The sequence below is a fragment of the Pteropus alecto genome, unplaced genomic scaffold (assembly GCF_000325575.1).
Source record: "Pteropus alecto unplaced genomic scaffold, ASM32557v1 scaffold110, whole genome shotgun sequence".
Taxonomy (NCBI): domain Eukaryota; kingdom Metazoa; phylum Chordata; class Mammalia; order Chiroptera; family Pteropodidae; genus Pteropus; species Pteropus alecto.
Window position 1 is genome coordinate 4,338,224 of NW_006431920.1, and position 18,019 is coordinate 4,356,242.

General features: G+C 40.2%; 1 protein-coding gene across 1 annotated transcript in view; it reads left to right on the forward strand.

Moving 5' to 3' along the window:
- Positions 1-18,019, forward strand: part of COL4A4 (collagen type IV alpha 4 chain) — a 97,274-nt gene that overhangs the window by 14,219 nt on the left and 65,036 nt on the right. The window contains exons 4-13 of the mRNA XM_006906781.2: positions 4,315-4,449; positions 5,217-5,261; positions 5,874-5,990; positions 9,329-9,397; positions 12,013-12,048; positions 13,415-13,477; positions 13,801-13,836; positions 14,050-14,091; positions 16,776-16,856; positions 17,684-17,737. Coding sequence (XP_006906843.1) covers positions 4,315-4,449; positions 5,217-5,261; positions 5,874-5,990; positions 9,329-9,397; positions 12,013-12,048; positions 13,415-13,477; positions 13,801-13,836; positions 14,050-14,091; positions 16,776-16,856; positions 17,684-17,737 — 678 coding nt within the window. The remainder of the gene's footprint in view (positions 1-4,314; positions 4,450-5,216; positions 5,262-5,873; positions 5,991-9,328; positions 9,398-12,012; positions 12,049-13,414; positions 13,478-13,800; positions 13,837-14,049; positions 14,092-16,775; positions 16,857-17,683; positions 17,738-18,019) is intronic.

An 18,019-nucleotide genomic window follows, 5' to 3' on the forward strand; every position in this document is an offset into this window, starting at 1 on the left:
GAATGGCTGGGAGGCAGAATTGACAGGTGCGAGGAGGAGACTTGGTGTGGGACGGTGCAGGGAGGCCGTTAGAGGTGCCAGGGAGGACTCTGGCCAGGCGTGAGCAGCTGCGTGCACAGCTGAGGTGGATGGCTGAGGAGCACATCTCGGGGGACGATCACGAATCCACGAGTCCAGTTCAGGATTCGTAGAACTTGAGGTCAGTTGGATATGTGGCCGGGGCTCAGAGGAGGTGCTCTGAGAAAGTGAGGAGGTAGGAAAGGCCAAGGCAGCCCTACAGAGCTGCAGGGGGAACCCCACCACCGGAAGGAAGGGGGCAGCACAGAAGACACAGGTCGGAGAAGGACACAGAGAGGACGGGGCCAGGGACCCCAGGGAACAGAGTGAGGAGGAAGGAAGGAGAGTCGCTGTATTATAGCTCCTCAGGGAATCTGCCAAGACCCTTAATGCTGCCTCCTAAGGAAGCAGCTAAAAATCCTGAGTCAGTGTCACTCCAGGCTAAATTGACCAATTTATTCCCTTATTAGTAAGCAAGAGAATTTATGGCACAAGAAAAACCTCTGCCACCACAGTTCAGTTTCCCTGCACTGTCTAATCTTTGAATAACACCTTTTTGTTATTTTTGCAACCCTTTGTGAACTGCAGCATTTCCCCTGTGGCAGGGGAGGACCCTGGAGCAGCAGCTAAAGGATTTATGCGGCACAGTGAGACCCGTGAGGGAGTTTAAGTGGTGTTATAGTGTCATCTAGTGGCTTAAAGGCTGAATTACAACTAAACATTAAAAAGGCAGCCGACTGCTTCTTTGTTCGTTTTAATTACAAAACTCAGCATTCCATGAATATATGTTTAGGATTTATACTGTGCTAGGCAGTGGCCAAGGTACTGGGCTGGCGATCGTACATGGATCCTTGACCTCAAGAAGCTTACTGGAAGACATTACCCCAAGCAGATATTAGAGTCGCATTCACCAAACAGTAATGAAAAACAGGTGATGAGTTTATGGGAATGTTTTAAGGTGGATACAAGAGTTTGTAGGAGAGTGAGGTTGACAAGCTCCGGGGTAAAAGGGAAGCTGGGTTCGGATCTCTGCTCCCCTAGGCGATTGCCAGGTGGCCCGAGGTCACTTGCTTCATCTCTCTAAGCCTCAGCTTTGTTTGGGAACAGCGTGTGGTCCCCTGGGACAAGCAGATCAGTGTTCACCCAAAAGTCTGACTTGAAGATTTTAGTTTCGAAAATGGACATATTCTCTTATCTGTTGGTCTCTTCTCCCCAGCCGCTGTGAAATTAAAATCGTTTGATCTTAACCCTGCTCAAGAGACATGCCTGACACAGATGATTAACAAGAGACAAAATCCTAAAGGAATGCTCTGGCCTCAGAGAGGCGGGCAGACATGTGACTCTGTCCGCTCTGATGGCCTTCATCCTTTATTTGTGCAGCTGGCCCCAGAGCCAACGCTGCTGTAGCCACAGCGCAGAGGCGCCTATACCGAGTCTAACGACACAATGTCAGCTTGGCCTTTGAGTAAAACGAAAGATGACCCGGTGGCTTCATGTGGCATACCAAAATTTTCTCAGCTGTCAGGCCAATTGTCATTCCCGGATTCAATGAATCTGTTTTCTGACTTCAGTGTCTCTCCCTGAAAGTCACAAACTACAGAGGCAATTCTGCGCATGCAGTAGCAAAAAAAAGTTGGGACTACCATGGCTGAAGCCAGTCATTCCAGTGGACGATTTCTTTTTGCTAGATTGAATGCAGTACAGCAGGTGGCTGTGTGTTTCTTTAAAAAAAATATATTTTTAGAAAGATGAAAAATTCCTGTGATTATTTAATGATTCTCTTGTTATAGAAATGTCTTATCAGGGGCCTGTTATTTAAGCCTGTTCATCCAGAAGTTAATTCTGTTACAGCCCAATAATCAAGGAAGCTCAAACATCTACTTATAAACAGGTTTTTTGGTTTATTTGTTTGTTTGTTTTTTGCTGACCCCTTCTTTTGTGTGAAATGGAATCATTCTCTGTATTGCTGTGGATAAAGTTTACTCAGATTGGGTGGACTAACTAGCTATGACTATTTCAAAGACTGGTATTTGGGAAAATTTCATTGGAGGCTTTCTGACAGGTTTAATACTGTTATACAAGGTTTAGCGTATTTCTTTTAAAATTTTATTCTATAATAAAATATCCGTTAATATGAAAAAAACAGCACTAAATATAAACAAACGACAAAGTCTTCCTGGGGCATGAAAGTGTAAGCATGTAGTGTCTTATGTTAGTTTTTCCACTTGCAAAGTTAGGCTTGCATTTGCCTTTCAATATGGTCGAAATGAAGAGGTCACCAGGCCTGCGTTCTATCTCAGCAATAAAAGTGCACCAACATCTCTGCCTCAGGGCCACTGCTGATGGCGGGTCCCTGTGGAACCATCGCAGATTCCACTGGGACCAGTGTGGGCTAAAGTTCCGAGGCTGATAGTTCAGAAACAGGAGACAGCGTTTCTCTTTCTTCAGTCAGTCTTCCCTTGGGGTGGGTGGCTGCGGGGTTGACCCAGTTGTTTTGTTTGATTTGTTCTCTGCTTTTCTCGCGATCTCAGTCTTGGGCACGGAGACTCCGCCCTCCTGGAGCTCCTGGGCTGGTGGGTGAGGGGCTGGGAGGATAAAGAGACGGCGGCGACGGGTGAGGAGGGTACTTCTGGAGGCAGAGGGGAGGCATCTGATTCTGACGGTGTGTTGGTGTGTCGTGTCTGGAGAGGGCTGCAGGTGGGGGCTGGGGGATTGAGAGGTGACTTAGGGGGACGCCTCTGGGACAGGACACCAACGTCTGTGAAGGAATGACCAGGAAATCATTGTGACAGAGCAGAAGCAGGGGGAGAGGGAGGTGATGGGGATGAAGAATTTCATCATGCAAACAAGCATTTCTTGTTTTATTTTTGAGAGTGTTTTCGATGGCACTTTCTCAGATCGGGACGTTTTTCTGAATGGAGCTCTATCCTTCTTAGCTGTCTTCACCATCTCCACTCTTTTTTCTTTTTGTTCTCCAAAGTTCCATTAACTCATGGGATTGGGCATTGTGCATCTAAAATGAAACACACTGTCGAGATTTATAGGCCGTTAATTGGCTGTCTCTTTCTCAGTTACTCGTTTATGTTCAAACAGGCATTTTGTTGTTTTTAAATAATTCATTATTGTAAAGTACAGCATTCACGAAAGGTAACTTAGGAGTTTTTGTATAAATTACATGTAAGACAGAAAGATAAATCTCAGACTTAATGATAAAGCAGTTATTTCCTGAGCCTTATGTTTAGGAAAATAAGAACTTTTAACTTATGTTAATTAAGTAACCAAGGAAGATTAATTAACATAGGTAGGAAAGGCCAGCTGAAGTCATTATTTATTCTTGCTCTCAGACTGTTGTTCATAATTTGTGCAGTTTCTGGAGTAAATTGATATGCCTTCGATATGCCCCAAAGGGTTTGCGCCCAAGTAATTATATTCTATATTTTATTGTTGTATTTTTTGTAGCACATATTTATGCATTTAAACTTCCTCGAACGTTCTAAGCCTTTAGTATTTTTATGGCTTCTCGGTAGATAGCAGCTATTATGATGACGGGGAAGGGAGTGGGGCTCAAGGGGGCGTGTTCCTGGGAGGCTGGACTTATTTCCTCCAGAACAGAAATTGCTGTGAGATTTGCAGCTGCTTCTCGTGGGCAATAACTGAACAGTAATTTGGTGGACTCATCCAACTTAATGCAGAGCAGGGAAATTCTTCTTCTTTGTGCCTAAAATGTTCCTCCTGTGGGTTCAGGGGGAGGACTGGGCTCTTGCAACTTCTACACCTAAAATAAGAGGTGACCTTTTCATTCATGGAAAATCGGATGGCGTAAAGATGAGATGGAGAGCTTACTTCCAATTTATGCATCAGAAATTAAGTACAAGCAGCTCCATAAGAAATGTTTCCCCCTAGTAGGACAGACAAATCGTCAGTCATTTGAAGTAAATAAAAGATCTGGCAGTTTTCCCTCAAGCTTTATACATATCATTGACTGACAGAATGAAAATAGTAAGAAAACTATTATCAGTTTATAGATATGTGTGTGTCTGCATGTGGTAAATCAGATTTATCACACAGCTGGATTTCAGATCGAAAAAGGCAATGTTGCTGTTTCTTATTTCGTAATTAATTGATCCTTTGTATTTCCATATTCGAGTTTGCCCAATCTAATTTGCTGGTCTTCCGTAAGTCCAAGGGACGATGTTTTTGTCTTAGAAGACACTACTTACGAGTCAGCCCGCCTTCCTTTTTAATCTTCCTTCTTAGGGTCAACCGGGACCGCCAGGGCCACAGGGTCCCATTGGACCCCTGGGACCACCAGGACCCATTGGGCTCGCAGGAGAGAAAGGAATGAGAGGTGACAGTGGCCCTCCTGGAGCAGCAGGTGACAAAGGAGATAAGGTAAGCCACTTCTTACGTGAAAGATCCTTGTTAACCACTTACCAGCACTACTGTGCCAGAGTTTCATAATCATGAGTAGTACCTACTTTCACCTTATAATAAATTTAGTCTAAACTCCTCCTCTATAATCAGCCTTCCTTCCCTAACCCCGTTCCAGAGACGCACGCCTTCTTAACCTTTTCGATGCACTGAAATACATACTGGGCTCAGTGGGGAGTTGGATTATCTCATGGCTTTTTCAAAAACTTCAGTGGTATTATATGTATCATGCTGAGTCTTTTTTTTTTTTCCACTCAACCACGTGGCTTAGAGATCAGTCCATATCAATTTATGTAGCTTGAACTTATTCCATTAAAAATACTGCGTAACATGCTGTAGTTTGGATGAAACTATAGTTTATTCTCTGTTGATGAGAATTTGAGATTGTAAGTGTGCGAAATTTACAAAATCCTATAAATTACTTGTGTGCGCAGTTCGGAGTTTGTTTCTCTAGGATAGCTGGATTCTGATAAGCTGATTTTCTAGCTGACAGAGTACTGACTGTATTCTTTGAATTGCTACTGCCATGTTGGCTTCCTTAGGACAGAAAAAAGTATAAAAGATCGATTCTTAAAAGTTAACATTTAAGCTCAGTAATGTAAAAATAGGTGACGACTACTGAGTATTTTTTTAATGAGTTATTAATTATTTATGCTTTCTAGTAAATCAACTTGTTAACCTAATAATTTAGTAACTTTTATAACTTGGTTTATTTTCTGGAATTTTAGGGTCCAACTGGTGTTCCTGGATTTCCAGGTTTGGATGGCATACCTGTAAGTACCCCTAAATTTTCTCTATTTTTTAGAGAAGGGAGAAACCCTCATCGAAACCCTTAAAAATCACATGTTCAAAAAAATTTGCATATGGCAGACTCTCTTCATGTTCTCATTTCAGTGCATGAAGGGGTGCTTGCATTTCGATTTCGTGGAATGACCCCGAGAGAGATCAAAACATTTTATTGGAATAGCAATGTTTTCACATAAATCAGAGAAAAACATTCTGAAATACAAACTATGTAGACTTGTCAAGTACAATATTCTGGAAATATACGTATACTCATAATGCAAGTTTTTATTTGCCGTTGAGTCCTAATTTTTTCATGACAGAAGAAGAGATATTTGGGGGGCTTTATAGTTCATTACAGTCTTTTCTAATGATTTCAAGGAAGGCTTCCTCCCAAATCTCTCCAAATCCTCCAAACTAAATGAATTTAAATTGAGGCCTATTAAAATTTATTTTTACTATGCTACATAACACTTGTGGATGGGGAAGGAAGTTTCACAAAGTCAAACAACAATTGCCAGAATTTGAGTACCCATGTCGCATAACCTTTGTGTGATAATATTCTTGCAAAAATGCTTCACCTCTAATTTTGTTTCCCACAGGGGCACCCAGGGCCCCCTGGACCCAGAGGCAAGCCTGGCGTGAATGGCTACAATGGCTCGAGAGGTGATCCGGGGTTTCCAGGAGAAAGAGGAGCCCCTGGCCTGGGCGGCCCCCCAGTAAGATGCCCAGAGCTCACCTGAATGGGAATCTTAAAAGAAAACACCCTATCGTGGGAACAGGCTCAATGTATTCAAGAAACAGGGTTAATACAAGTGTGCTGGGAATGTGCCGAACAAACGAGCCTACCTGGAGGATGGAGACCGAGAGGCGGGCGGGGCCTAGAACGCTTTGGGATCTCATGGACTGTGGAAGGGGGCTGGATTTTCTTTTCTGTGCAATGGGAAAGCTTTGGATGGTATTAAGGAAGGAAGTTATATGACTTGATTGAGGTTCCACTAAGATGCTCTGGGCTGCTGTATTGAGAATGAATAGTGGGGGAAGGGAGCAGGGAGGCCAGTTAGCAGAGCTTATGTTGTTTATCATTCAGGGTTCACTGCAGACATGTAAACCCCTCTTGAAAGGAATTTAATACAGAGAATGGAGCTCTTATTTTAATGGCCGGAGGAGTGGGACTCGGGGCCACCATGGGACTACTGATTTCTAAGGTTCACACTTAGCTGCAATCCAGAAGTCCAGAATCTGCCCCCTCAACACAACCTCAGCCTCTCACCCCCATGTCGAGACACCAGCAAACGCTCAGTTTTCTGCCTTTCTGCTTGGCAGCACCCACAGTACCAGAAAGAGGATGCCTTCTTCACTTCTGCCCTCCACATCTCATAAGTACCTCTCCCAGGTGGAGCCTAATTCACATCCAGCTGCAAAGAGGTCTGGGAAATGTAGTTTTTTAACTTTCTAATCCCCATAATGCAATAAGATAAATAGAAGGGTTTGGAATGGATGCCCAGAAACAGTTGGCAATATCCAGCACTTGAGAAGACTTTACTGCTCTTAGGGGTTTTTTTTCTTCAAAAATTTCGACTTTTATTTAAAAGCAAGAAATACCCTTTCCTCTACGTCTTATATTCCTTTCTCTTTTTCTTTTTCACACTTAAATAAAGATTGGAGATGATTTGGCTTTTCAAAACTGATTTGCTGTGACTATTTTTCAGAAAAGTCTTTCTACTTGCCTAATTGAATATCATTCCCCAAGATTCCTTCTAAAAGATTTTCTTGTCATCACCGCCAGAGTCATCCTGATTTCTTCTGAGTTTTCCTTTTGCTCCACATCCTAGTGGAGCTGATCTGAACATAGAACTAAAAAAGGATGTTCATACTCACATGTTTCTCGTGGCATCAACTAGGAAAAACAACCAGCTTTTGTTAGTGAGCTCCTCAATCACCCTTTGTTTTCAAAACTCAGCCATGGGAAGGGCCAAGTGCAGCCTGGTCAGTGCACATTTCTTAAGATCTCCCAATGGGGTCAAACCTCATTCTACTGAGTGTCTATGAATGTTTAAGAGGGCAAAGGTTCCCCGCTGTAGATTTACCACAGCGTGCAGTGCTGACCACGGTACTGAAGTTCGTCATCATGGTCTCTGCAAGGCAGCTTTCTTTCCTTTGACTCATTTCATGTATAGGCAGACCCCCCTTTGCATAGTAGTGGGGGACCTTCAGAAGGACCACTCAAGCTGGAACCACACCAAGCAAGCTTAAAAAACGATGGGAGAAATCACTGTTGTCCCGTGTCCTTTAAAATATTTTATTAAATGTTGAAAACTCTCTTATTGTTAGCTATGAATACGTAGGGGATTCTTTTTATAAACGCGTATTTATTTGGTACATTGTAATTTAACACATTATACACATCGAGAATTAGAGTGTTTCATTTTCCTTGTAAAAACTTATCAAGAGTAGTGTGAGCAAGGCTTGCCTTCTTCTCCTCATGTAACTTATAACATGAAGTGAATGTGTTTTCTGTGCTTTGGTGAATTGTCGTACTTTTTCTAAGTTCAGATGAGCTTCCTGTATTCTGAAATATTTCTAAGAACTCCCTGAACATGAAATTCTTTTGCCTGTGTCACTCCCTCTGACACATCTGCGTCCTTTTTGTCACGACCACTCTCCTTTCCTAAGGTGGGTAAGTTAGTCTTCACGAAGTCCCTCTGGCTCGCATGACAGAGGTGTCGACAGAGGTGTCGACATTTCCACGAATCAGTTATTTCTTCTATAGCTCCCTTTGCATTCTGCTCGATTTTCACTTCAAGTGTTATTTTTCATGTCCTCACTTCATTTTGATCTTCGTTGGTCAATTTCCTCTTTCAATGATTTCTTCTTATGAAATGTCATTTGGATTGATCACTCTGAAATAAAGGGACAACACAGCAACACACTTTGCTGTGTGTGTGTGTGTGTGTGTGTGTGTGTGTGTGTGTGTGTGCTGGGAGATATGCAGTGACCAGTCACAGACGGCCTTTGTAAACAACGATGTAATCAGCTAGTGGTCATGAGTTGCATCTGTCACTGATGAGTGATTGGAGGACCCATGAGCTAACAGTGACATTTTTATTTTGTGCAATTACTCAGTTAGTACAGTGGTAACTGAAGTTGAACCTTTGGGTAAGAGGGCTGGTGCTATTTTACTTAACTGTGGAACTGAAATCCATGCACATGAAACTGTGCAAAGCAAGACCTTCCTGTGTAGGCGAATCTGATTTCTCAAGGAAACCGCTGATGTAATTTATCATTAAACTGTTAGTATCTCCCATTGGAAGCAAAGTCAGGTATTCTTTTGCATGTCCTTTGTAGGAACTTGATATATGGAAATGGTTAAAATTTTTCTGTGGTAACCCAGTTAAGATATATTAATACATCAAGTAGGATATTAAGATATTAAATAGGAGAACTTTGGGAGAAAATAATACGTCGAGGTATTTCACTCACTTAAAAAAGTACCCTAAGTAAAGTTGCAGCTACATACAAAAATCTTCCAAAAGAAACATACTAATTTTTAAGTTAATCTTCTAAAGATGCATAAGTTCTCTTTTAAATACAAATCTTGAAATGGATAAACTATTTCTAGAGCATATTATTAACTGACAACTGCAAAATTATTTACTTCTAAGAATGATACACGTTTTATGAATAAAACATGCATTATGTTTTGAAGGAAAACGCAATTTTCTTGCTAAATAATTGATACTAGTAACATATTAGTATATGTTACATATAACCTACATAGATATGTATTACATATTTATAATATGTTTCTATGTATATAAACATAAATATATTAGTAGATACTCTACTAATATATTAATAGATTTTAACTGAATATTGAGTGACTATGTAAGAGAACCTTAGGATGATAATAATAATGAAAGGAATAAAGAAATCTCCTCTAGTGAAACATGACTATAAATAGTAATTTATTAATGGTTAATACTTTACATAGAAAAGAAAACATTGAAATAGCAATATGCTTTTTTCTTTTCTTAACGGAATATTTTATTTTCAGGGCCTTCCTGGAGAAAATGGAGAAAAAGGAAATTCAGTGTTCATTTTCCGTGCTGTTAAAGGTGTCCAGGTGAGCATCATGATCACGGTGGGTTTAAAAAATTTTTTTGCCACATAGGTAAAGCCACGCAGGAAACATGTAGACTGAGATTTTTTGAAACATCCCTGAGCACAGTGCTTTTTGTTTTTGTTTTTGTTTTTGTTTTTCATCTTTACCCTCACCCTCTGGGATGGCACTATACTTCCTGTGTGAAGGCACGTGGCTTTAGTTACTCTGGCTATAAAATTCCATTACCTCCCAATTATTCTTGCAGAGTTGTAACAGATAGATTTATTTTGGAGTTTCTCAACCTTGATACTGTTGACATTTGGAGCCAGATAATTATTTGGGCGAGGGCTGACCTGTGCATTGTAGGACATTAAATAGTATCTCTGGCCTCTGCCCATTAGATGCCAGTAGCACCCCCAGCCCCACCCCCACCCCAACACATACACAGTATCTCCAAACATTACCAAATGTCCCCCAGGAAGAAAAATTACCCCCGGTTGAGAAGTACTGATTTATTTGTAGTCAAAATTTAATAGTAATACTTGCATTCCAGTATAATAGAAATCACTATTATTGAACTTGAAAATTATGGAAACCTATCGCACTGTCCTTGGCAAATTAAATGCTCTTGTGTTTTTAGCAGAGAATGATATACAAATATTCAGAAATAAACTCTTGGATGACGACCTCATCTCTCTAATATGAGTAGCCAGTAGCCATGGATGAGCAAAAGTAGATCACTAGCTATGCAAAGTCAAGAAGAGAGACAGTAGACATTTTCAAGATGTGGTCATGCGTTTTAAGGAAGAATATTCTACAACAATGAGATAAAAGTAGTTCTAGATTCTTCTACTAGACCCCGAGTTCCATGCTACCTGGAGTGGACACACCTGAGTGGTGATGCCTTTAGTGAGCTCACACTTTTTGTTTGTGGCCTCTGTGCCCATTCATACTTGTGAAACAGCAAAAACTATGCTTTTGTTTATGACTTAAATGACATATTAATAAACTCAGCATCAAAGCAAGGTCATTCTAGGGACCTGCATGCTGTATTGTAAGGAGTGAACTGACCCTTCCTACTACTGTGACTTTCAGTGACCTCCTTACGCTCTCTGAACCTCGTGTTTGTTATTTTTGAAAGAAAATTAAAACGATACGTACCCTGCCTTCCTCTTGGCATTCATGATCTTTTCTAATTTATATTACAGCATATTATAAATTATAATCTACTGTACATACTAGTTATGATGAGTTGTTTTTTTTTGTAATTGTGCAGGAGAGGATGGGTGAATAAAAGAGGAAATGGATATAGAGAATTTCTCATCTTAAGAGAAACAAGATTAATAATCTTAGAGAAACAACAGTCTTGAGAGCCTACATCCACTTCACACACATTCAGTTGGTTATTATTGAAAAAAAAAAACCCAGAAAATAAATGTTGACAATTATGTGGAGAAATTGGAATGCTTGGGCATTGCTGGTGGGAATGTATATGGTTCAGCTGCTATGGAAGATGGTATGGTGATTCCTCAAAAAATTAAATGTAGAATTAGCCTATAATCCAGCAATTCCACTTTGGGGTATATATCCAAAAGGAATGAAGGCAGGGACTCAAACAGATATTTGTACACCTATGTTCATGGCAGCATTATTTGCAAAAGCCAAAAGGTGGAAGGAACCCAACTGTCCACTGATGGATGAGTGGATAAACAGGAAGTGTTTTATACATACGATGGAATGTCATTCAGTCTTAAAAAGGAAGGGAATTCTGACAACATGAATGAACCCCGAAGTTATTATGCTAAGTGAAATAAGCTAGTCATGAAAGGACTAATGTGTGATTCCATTTATATGTGGTCCCTGGAGTACTCAGATTCATAGAGACAGCAAGCTTCTGGAATGGTGGTTGCCAGGGGCTGGGGGAGGAGGATGGGTAGTTAGTATTTAATGCGTACAGAGTTCACATTTGTGGGGGATGGGAAGGTTCTGGAGGTGATGGTTGCACAATAGTGTGCATATAGTTAGTGCCACGGAACTGTACACTTAAAAATCGTTAAAATACAAACTTTGATATATGTTTTGCAATATATTATATTTTACATTTTTTAAAAAAAGCTTGTATTCAAGAGAACATACAACCTTTGATACTTTAAAATAGGTTGTCTTGAGGCAGAGTCACAAAGCAATAGATTGGCACAAAAGCAGATGGGAGAGAATTTCCATACAAATTCCCTTCGCATCTACCCCAGGGTCATAAAAGGAGCAAGATGTCTACAAACAGAGGCAGGGTGTGGCCACTGGACCAGAGGCAGTTTAGCTGTGATTAAACAGGACTGTCGAATTGAGAATTTAGAACATTTTAAACTGAAAGGTGAAATCGTGTCTTGATTTCACCTGCTCACGACTGCAGCCTCTTTCTCTGGTTTCAGCTGAGTAGAAGCAGAATTTGCACCAAAGATGGAGGCTGGAAATCGCCTCCACAGAACCTTCCACGGTTGTCTTTTCGACACTGAAAAATTGAACAGACTGTACATTAGACAGCTCAAATAATTCCCGTGTGTTCCTACTTTTATGTCGTGTGTTTTAGGAAATGAGGTTGCTCTTCTAAACCAGTGTGTCGTTCGTTATTACTGCAGGGTGACAGAGGGGACCCAGGACCTCCTGGCTTACCAGTAAGTCTCCTGAACAGGCATGTGCTTCTGTTTGCTCCCAAATAGCCCCTGGTCCCCACTGGTTTGTATCCCATCAGGACCGGCTGCAAAATTCGCAGGTCCACCCGGTGCAAAAAACTTCCAAAGAAATCACAGTGTAGGTCCCTTGTTCCAAAATTACGAATGTCAAGACAGTGACAGCAGAACGTTAAATCAAGCATGAAACCTTATGCGACTGCGCAGGTCTCACCCATGAAGCCATCCTTGAGTCTGGGCAAGCTTTTGATGACCTTGCTCTTCTATCTTTTAGTGATCATTTGGTATTGCTCAGGTGTGTGCGGTGACTTAATATTTAGGAAGTTAAGTCTGCTTAGAAACTGTGTAAGTAATATACGTCAAGTGGAAATGATTTTGCTCTAGACCATTCTGCCTACTGAATCGATCATCGTGTGTTATATTTAATATTTTGCCCCATCCTCATCTCTGAAATTTGTAATTCAGTGATTCGATTAGTCTTTTTAATTAAACAATGTTCGCAAGTTTAAAATTGAAAGCCATTTGCCTCCCAATGTTAACCTGCCATTTCGCTTGGTAACTTTGGCTGTAGACAGGATTACTTACCAGGTCGGTTTCCTTAGTACTTCTGAAGCTCAGGTCTACGTAATCATAAGATACCTCGATGGCACTGTTATGGTAAATACCATTTGGTCCTCCAGGAGAGGACATTGCACACTCACAAGTCATTTGACCTAGGTGGGGCCAGCAGGAGAACAGAGAGCCTCTCTCCACACTTTCAGGAATGTCCAGCTGTAACCAGTCCTTGTGAATCTCTGTGTAAATTCATGTTGCAAAAATTACATGTTGCAGAAATTTGTTTATGACTGAATCATCTCGATCTTGAATCGGGGACAATATTCTTATTCATGTTGATCTGATAGGGCACGTTTAAAAAATGTATTAGAGTATAAATATATTTATATTTTAACATTAATGTTAATATTAATATTTTTAAAGCATCCTGATGTATATTGAAGTGGGATTATAAACATAGGTGGGATTTAGGAGTAGCTAGTAACAAATTTTCTCTTTTCTCTACTTTTGTATCACAAGATTTATTTGTAAACAAGTAAGTAGATTGATCGCTGGGTCTTAATTTAATCCTAATGTAGGACTTTGTCACACTTGCCAGAGTGCTGTTGCCATGTGACTTTGTGCCCTATGGCCATGCCAGAGCTGCTTCAATAGGCAGATGTGCCCAGGACTGTGACTTCTTTGGAGGTTTATCCACCTGGGATTACATACAGTTCTCGCTGTGAATGGTGACTATGTTTTTTGTTTGTTTCTTTCTTTGTTTTGTAACGAATGCACTGATTTTTCTCGTGCTTAGGGACCTAGGGGTTCGAGAGGACCTATAGGCCTGGTGGGGCATCCAGGAGAGCCGGGGTTAGCAGTAAGTATAGCTCTGCTCATTCTGACCCTCTACAAACCAGACCTGACATTTAAATACAATAAAAAAGGCAAAATCACCCTCTCAGGCCAGGCACAGGTGGGCTCTTTGGGAGATTATCAGCCGACGAATCGGGGCACACCTGCCATTATCAGTGAGAGTCCATCTGGAGCATGGATCTCCCTGAATAACAAGCAGCCCGCCATGCTCAGAAGTCCATCAGGGGTGTTTTAAAATCAGGGGTTTCCTAAGAGGCATCTGGGACAAACAACGAAGACACGTGATTTCTATGACTGACGTGTGATTTGTTTCTACTGTTGGTTTAGGGACTTCCCGGCCATCGTGGGAGTCCGGGTTTGAAGGTAGGCAGCCGTGAGTAAAATGCACAAATTGAGCTCAGGTACAATAAGAGAAGTGACCACTATTACTTGTCTGAGTGATTTCTTTCCTCTCATGAGACTTCCCAAAGTATTTAATAAATAAACTTGAACAAATTTCTTAACCAGAAGTCTTGCTTGTAATTACTTGTTTAGTATTCAAAAGTAATTAGATTTATTTATTTTTTCTGTTTCCAGGGTAATCCTGGTGTGGGAGTAAAGGGGCAAATGGGAGACCCGGTAAGAATTCGCTTTTGCACGGAGGAGCAGATGTTTAAATGTATGTGCTGCCGGCTCGCGGAGTATGTGTTCTGATGATCACTTAACTGCATTTGTTATCTAGTTGCTGCCCAATTGTATGGCTGAGAATTTTTCTTTGCTGAATTATTATGGCACCATTACCCTTAATGCTAAGATGACAGTTCTGACAAAAATTTAACACTAAATTCAAGTTAATTTATATGGCACACTTCACCCTAACAAGAAGGGATAGAATATCTGATAATTTTTCTGATGATATATCTGGGGTAGGAAATTTGTTTAATTACTGATTTCTTTGGTTTAATTTCACAACTTCATCAAAATCTCCAACTCTGCACATAAATAAAAACATAAATAAGTGGAACGAAAAGCATATAGCAACACACAATCTCCCTCTCTCGGTCCTTTCGGCCGAAGCATGAAATTTAGCAAGGGCAAGCTTTAGAAAGCTGTTTCAAGATGGCAGCTTATCTAGAACCAATCTGAATGGCTAACAGGTGGTGACTGGCTCTTTCAGCAACTGTGAGCAAATAGTTCAAAACATATGGCATCTACTCTGTACCACACTAGGATCGGTGCTGGCTGTGGGGGATTAGCAGAACAGACTCTATCCCTTCTCTCATGGAGTCCCAGTGTGGTTGGGTAAGTTATGGCACAGCCATTTAACAGAAGGACCAAGTTGCCAAAAATATACTGGAAGATGTCACGATGTGAGGAAATGCCTGCACGATCATGCTGAGCAGAAAGCACAGGTTACAAAAGTATAAGCTCAATTTGGTAAAAATTACAACAAAATACATTAACATATACACTTGGAGCAGGCTATTTCTCCCTTGACACCACTGATACTTCACAATTGTGCAGAGCTGTCCTGTGTGATACTCTGTTTAGCAACATCCCTGACCTCTACCTACTATATGCTAGTAACATCATCCCCTTCCCCCCCAAGCTGTGACAAACCTAAGATGCAACAAGACCTTACCAGATGTCCCTGGGGGAGAGTGTGTCCAATTGACCTTGAAGAACAACTAACTTAGAGAAATGATTGAAAGAAAATAGACTGACACAATGTTTCCCAAACTCGGGAAGTCATGGACCCCTGGGAATATGTCAAAGCACCAGAAGCCCACACACACCTGCTTGAGAACCCCCCCACTTTGTGGAGTGAGGCAGGCATTGCCCACTTAGCGACTTCAGCATCAACACAATCAGGGGCAGTTGCGAACTCGGGCCATAGAACAAAGTAGAAATATTTGGCTATGAGGTGGCCATTTGAATGATCCAAAATAGGCTTATTTTAATTATTTTGGATTGTTGAATGAATAAAAACCTAATTTTGAAATTTCAATGCAGAACTCTCAGATACTCAAGAACACATTCGGCCCACCCTATTTTCAGAAACAATGCCCTAACTGGTTATTACTGATTTTTCCTAGGTGATGTGATTATGGATCATTTACATTTTATTCTGCATAACTTTTTTGTACATTTGACCAATATAAATAAATGATACTTTTGCAATATGGAAAAATAGTAACATGACTAACATTTTGAAGAAGCTCCTTGCTTATCAGCCTTTTTAGGTTTTGTTTAGGCTTATTCCAGCTATGAGAATAAATATGGTTATCTTTACCAATACATGTTACCCATTTATTTGTATATTGTTTATGCATTTGTTCAATTGTCTATTCACACAACAGAAAGCTATAAAGCAGCTACTACGCCAACACTGTGTTAGGTGCCAGGGTACATCAAAGAAAAAATGTCCCTAACTTCCTGCTTCTTCTGTAGTTTCTCAAGTTTAGGTAGGAATAAAATTATTGGTTGTATTTCTTTCATTTAAACTTAAAACAGTATTCTTCTTCCCCAAAACCCACTTATCAAAAACATTAGCAGTTTTAATAATTATATATTTGAGAATTTTCTTTGTCCCACTCAATGTAGTAAAGAGTAAGTATTTTATGTACATTATCTATTCCACAAAATAATACTTTGAGGTAGGCAGTATTATAATCTCCATTTCAGAGAGAAGTAAAATGGGATTTAAAAGAATCGAGGAAACTAGGGATAGGATAGATTTTAAGGAAATTGCCCCAAATGACACAGTCAGTAAGGGCCTCGTTTGTAGACACAGGTGACCTGCTCTATCAGTTGCTCTTAACTGTGACACAAGAGGGAAGATAATTCTAAGTATAGAATAAGAGAATGACTCAGAAAAGTACAAAATAATCATCTAATTAACAGTAAGAATATATGGTTATATTGTGGCAAGCCCAATTCAAGAAAATCTTTCTCTCCAAAAGAATAACATCTATAGTGACATAAATGAAAACTTTTGGCTAATTATTTTATAGAGAGTTTAAAAATATTATTGAAAATAAATTAGAAATAACTTAAATCTAACCACAATGGAAGAGCTTAATAGGATTATGGATCACTTTTATTTTTAAAATTTATTTTTAACCATAAGCATATATTGCTTATGCAAAACAATAAATATTTAAAATTATATCATTTATTTGCCATGATTTTAACTTTAAACCCATACACACAGGATCGTAAGCATTATATCACAATAAATAGGGGAAAATCTTTATTTCAAATTTTATTTCAAAATAAAATTAATATGAAATTCCTATTATCTTGATTTTTTTTTTTTAAAGGGCGAAGTTGGCCAGCAAGGTTCTCCTGGACCCACCCTCCTGGTACAGCCTCCTGATTTTTGTCTCTATAAAGGAGAAAAGGTAATTCCCAATCCATATGTTACTTTGGTAAAGTAGTAATGGCCAGCACCACCTGAGCAGGTGCACTGCCAGTGAAATACTGAGCACCCCCATGCATCACTGCATTAAACCCAAAGCAACCTTAACAGGTGACACCATTATTAACCCCACTGCGCAGAGTTGAAAAATGAGGTTTGGAAGGGTTACCGGTATCCTCTATGTCACCCAGCTGCTGAGTTGCAGACTTAGCTTGGGCTACTAAATTGTGACATGTCTTTTAGCATATAGTGTTCCATTAATCTTGCCTTTGGTGTGTGGGCTGAAAAGACCACTGGAAGTCCAATTGTCCTTTATATGTTACAAATGGTCCTTGATATGTTACACAGGGGCTTGATGTTTTGATAATTGATAAGGTAACCATTGCGTAGAACTGGGCACGTGATCGACGACTGGCAAAGATCGAGTCCTCTGTCAGCCTGCAGTACTGATGTTACCGATGCCACAGGCGGATTCTGTTGTCGATTTTCAATTACCGGATTCAATTTCTCTAATTTGCTCAAAATGAGACACTCCTCTCAAAGGCCACATTCACAGCTTGTGTCTGCTGCCCTGGCTCCAATGCCGGCCCCCACTGTGCCCCACGATGCTACACATCTCACAGAGAACTGGCCGGAGTAATGTCAAGTTTGTAAGTGAGCTTAGATCTCAGTTGCTAATTAGCGAAGCTGAAGAGTAACCTCTTAAAAAATTAGTAGAATGGTTGTTGAACAAGGTAATTTCTGAAAGAGATTGAAATCAGTATGCTAAATAATAATAATAAGCCAGATTATACTCATTGTGATTTTTAGGGTGTAAAGGGGATGCCTGGAGTGATTGGACCTCCAGGACTACCAGGACCCAAGGTAGTTTATTAAAGTACCTTTTTATATTTGTATGATGTACTATCTTCTTCTTCTTTTTTAATTTTGCACAGTCTTTCTCATTGCTTTAAATGTTAAATGTTACTAGAATTTTTCACTATTTTATCATAATCCTGTAGGGTGTCTATTCTAAAGTAGTTGATTTCCTTAACCTGCTGGCCGTAATTTTTATTTCTCCTTTCGTTTTGCATTCTCTTTTGCTGCAGTATTGTTCTTTAAACCATCCTAAAGGTTGCCATCTTTTTCAGGGAGAACCTGGATTTG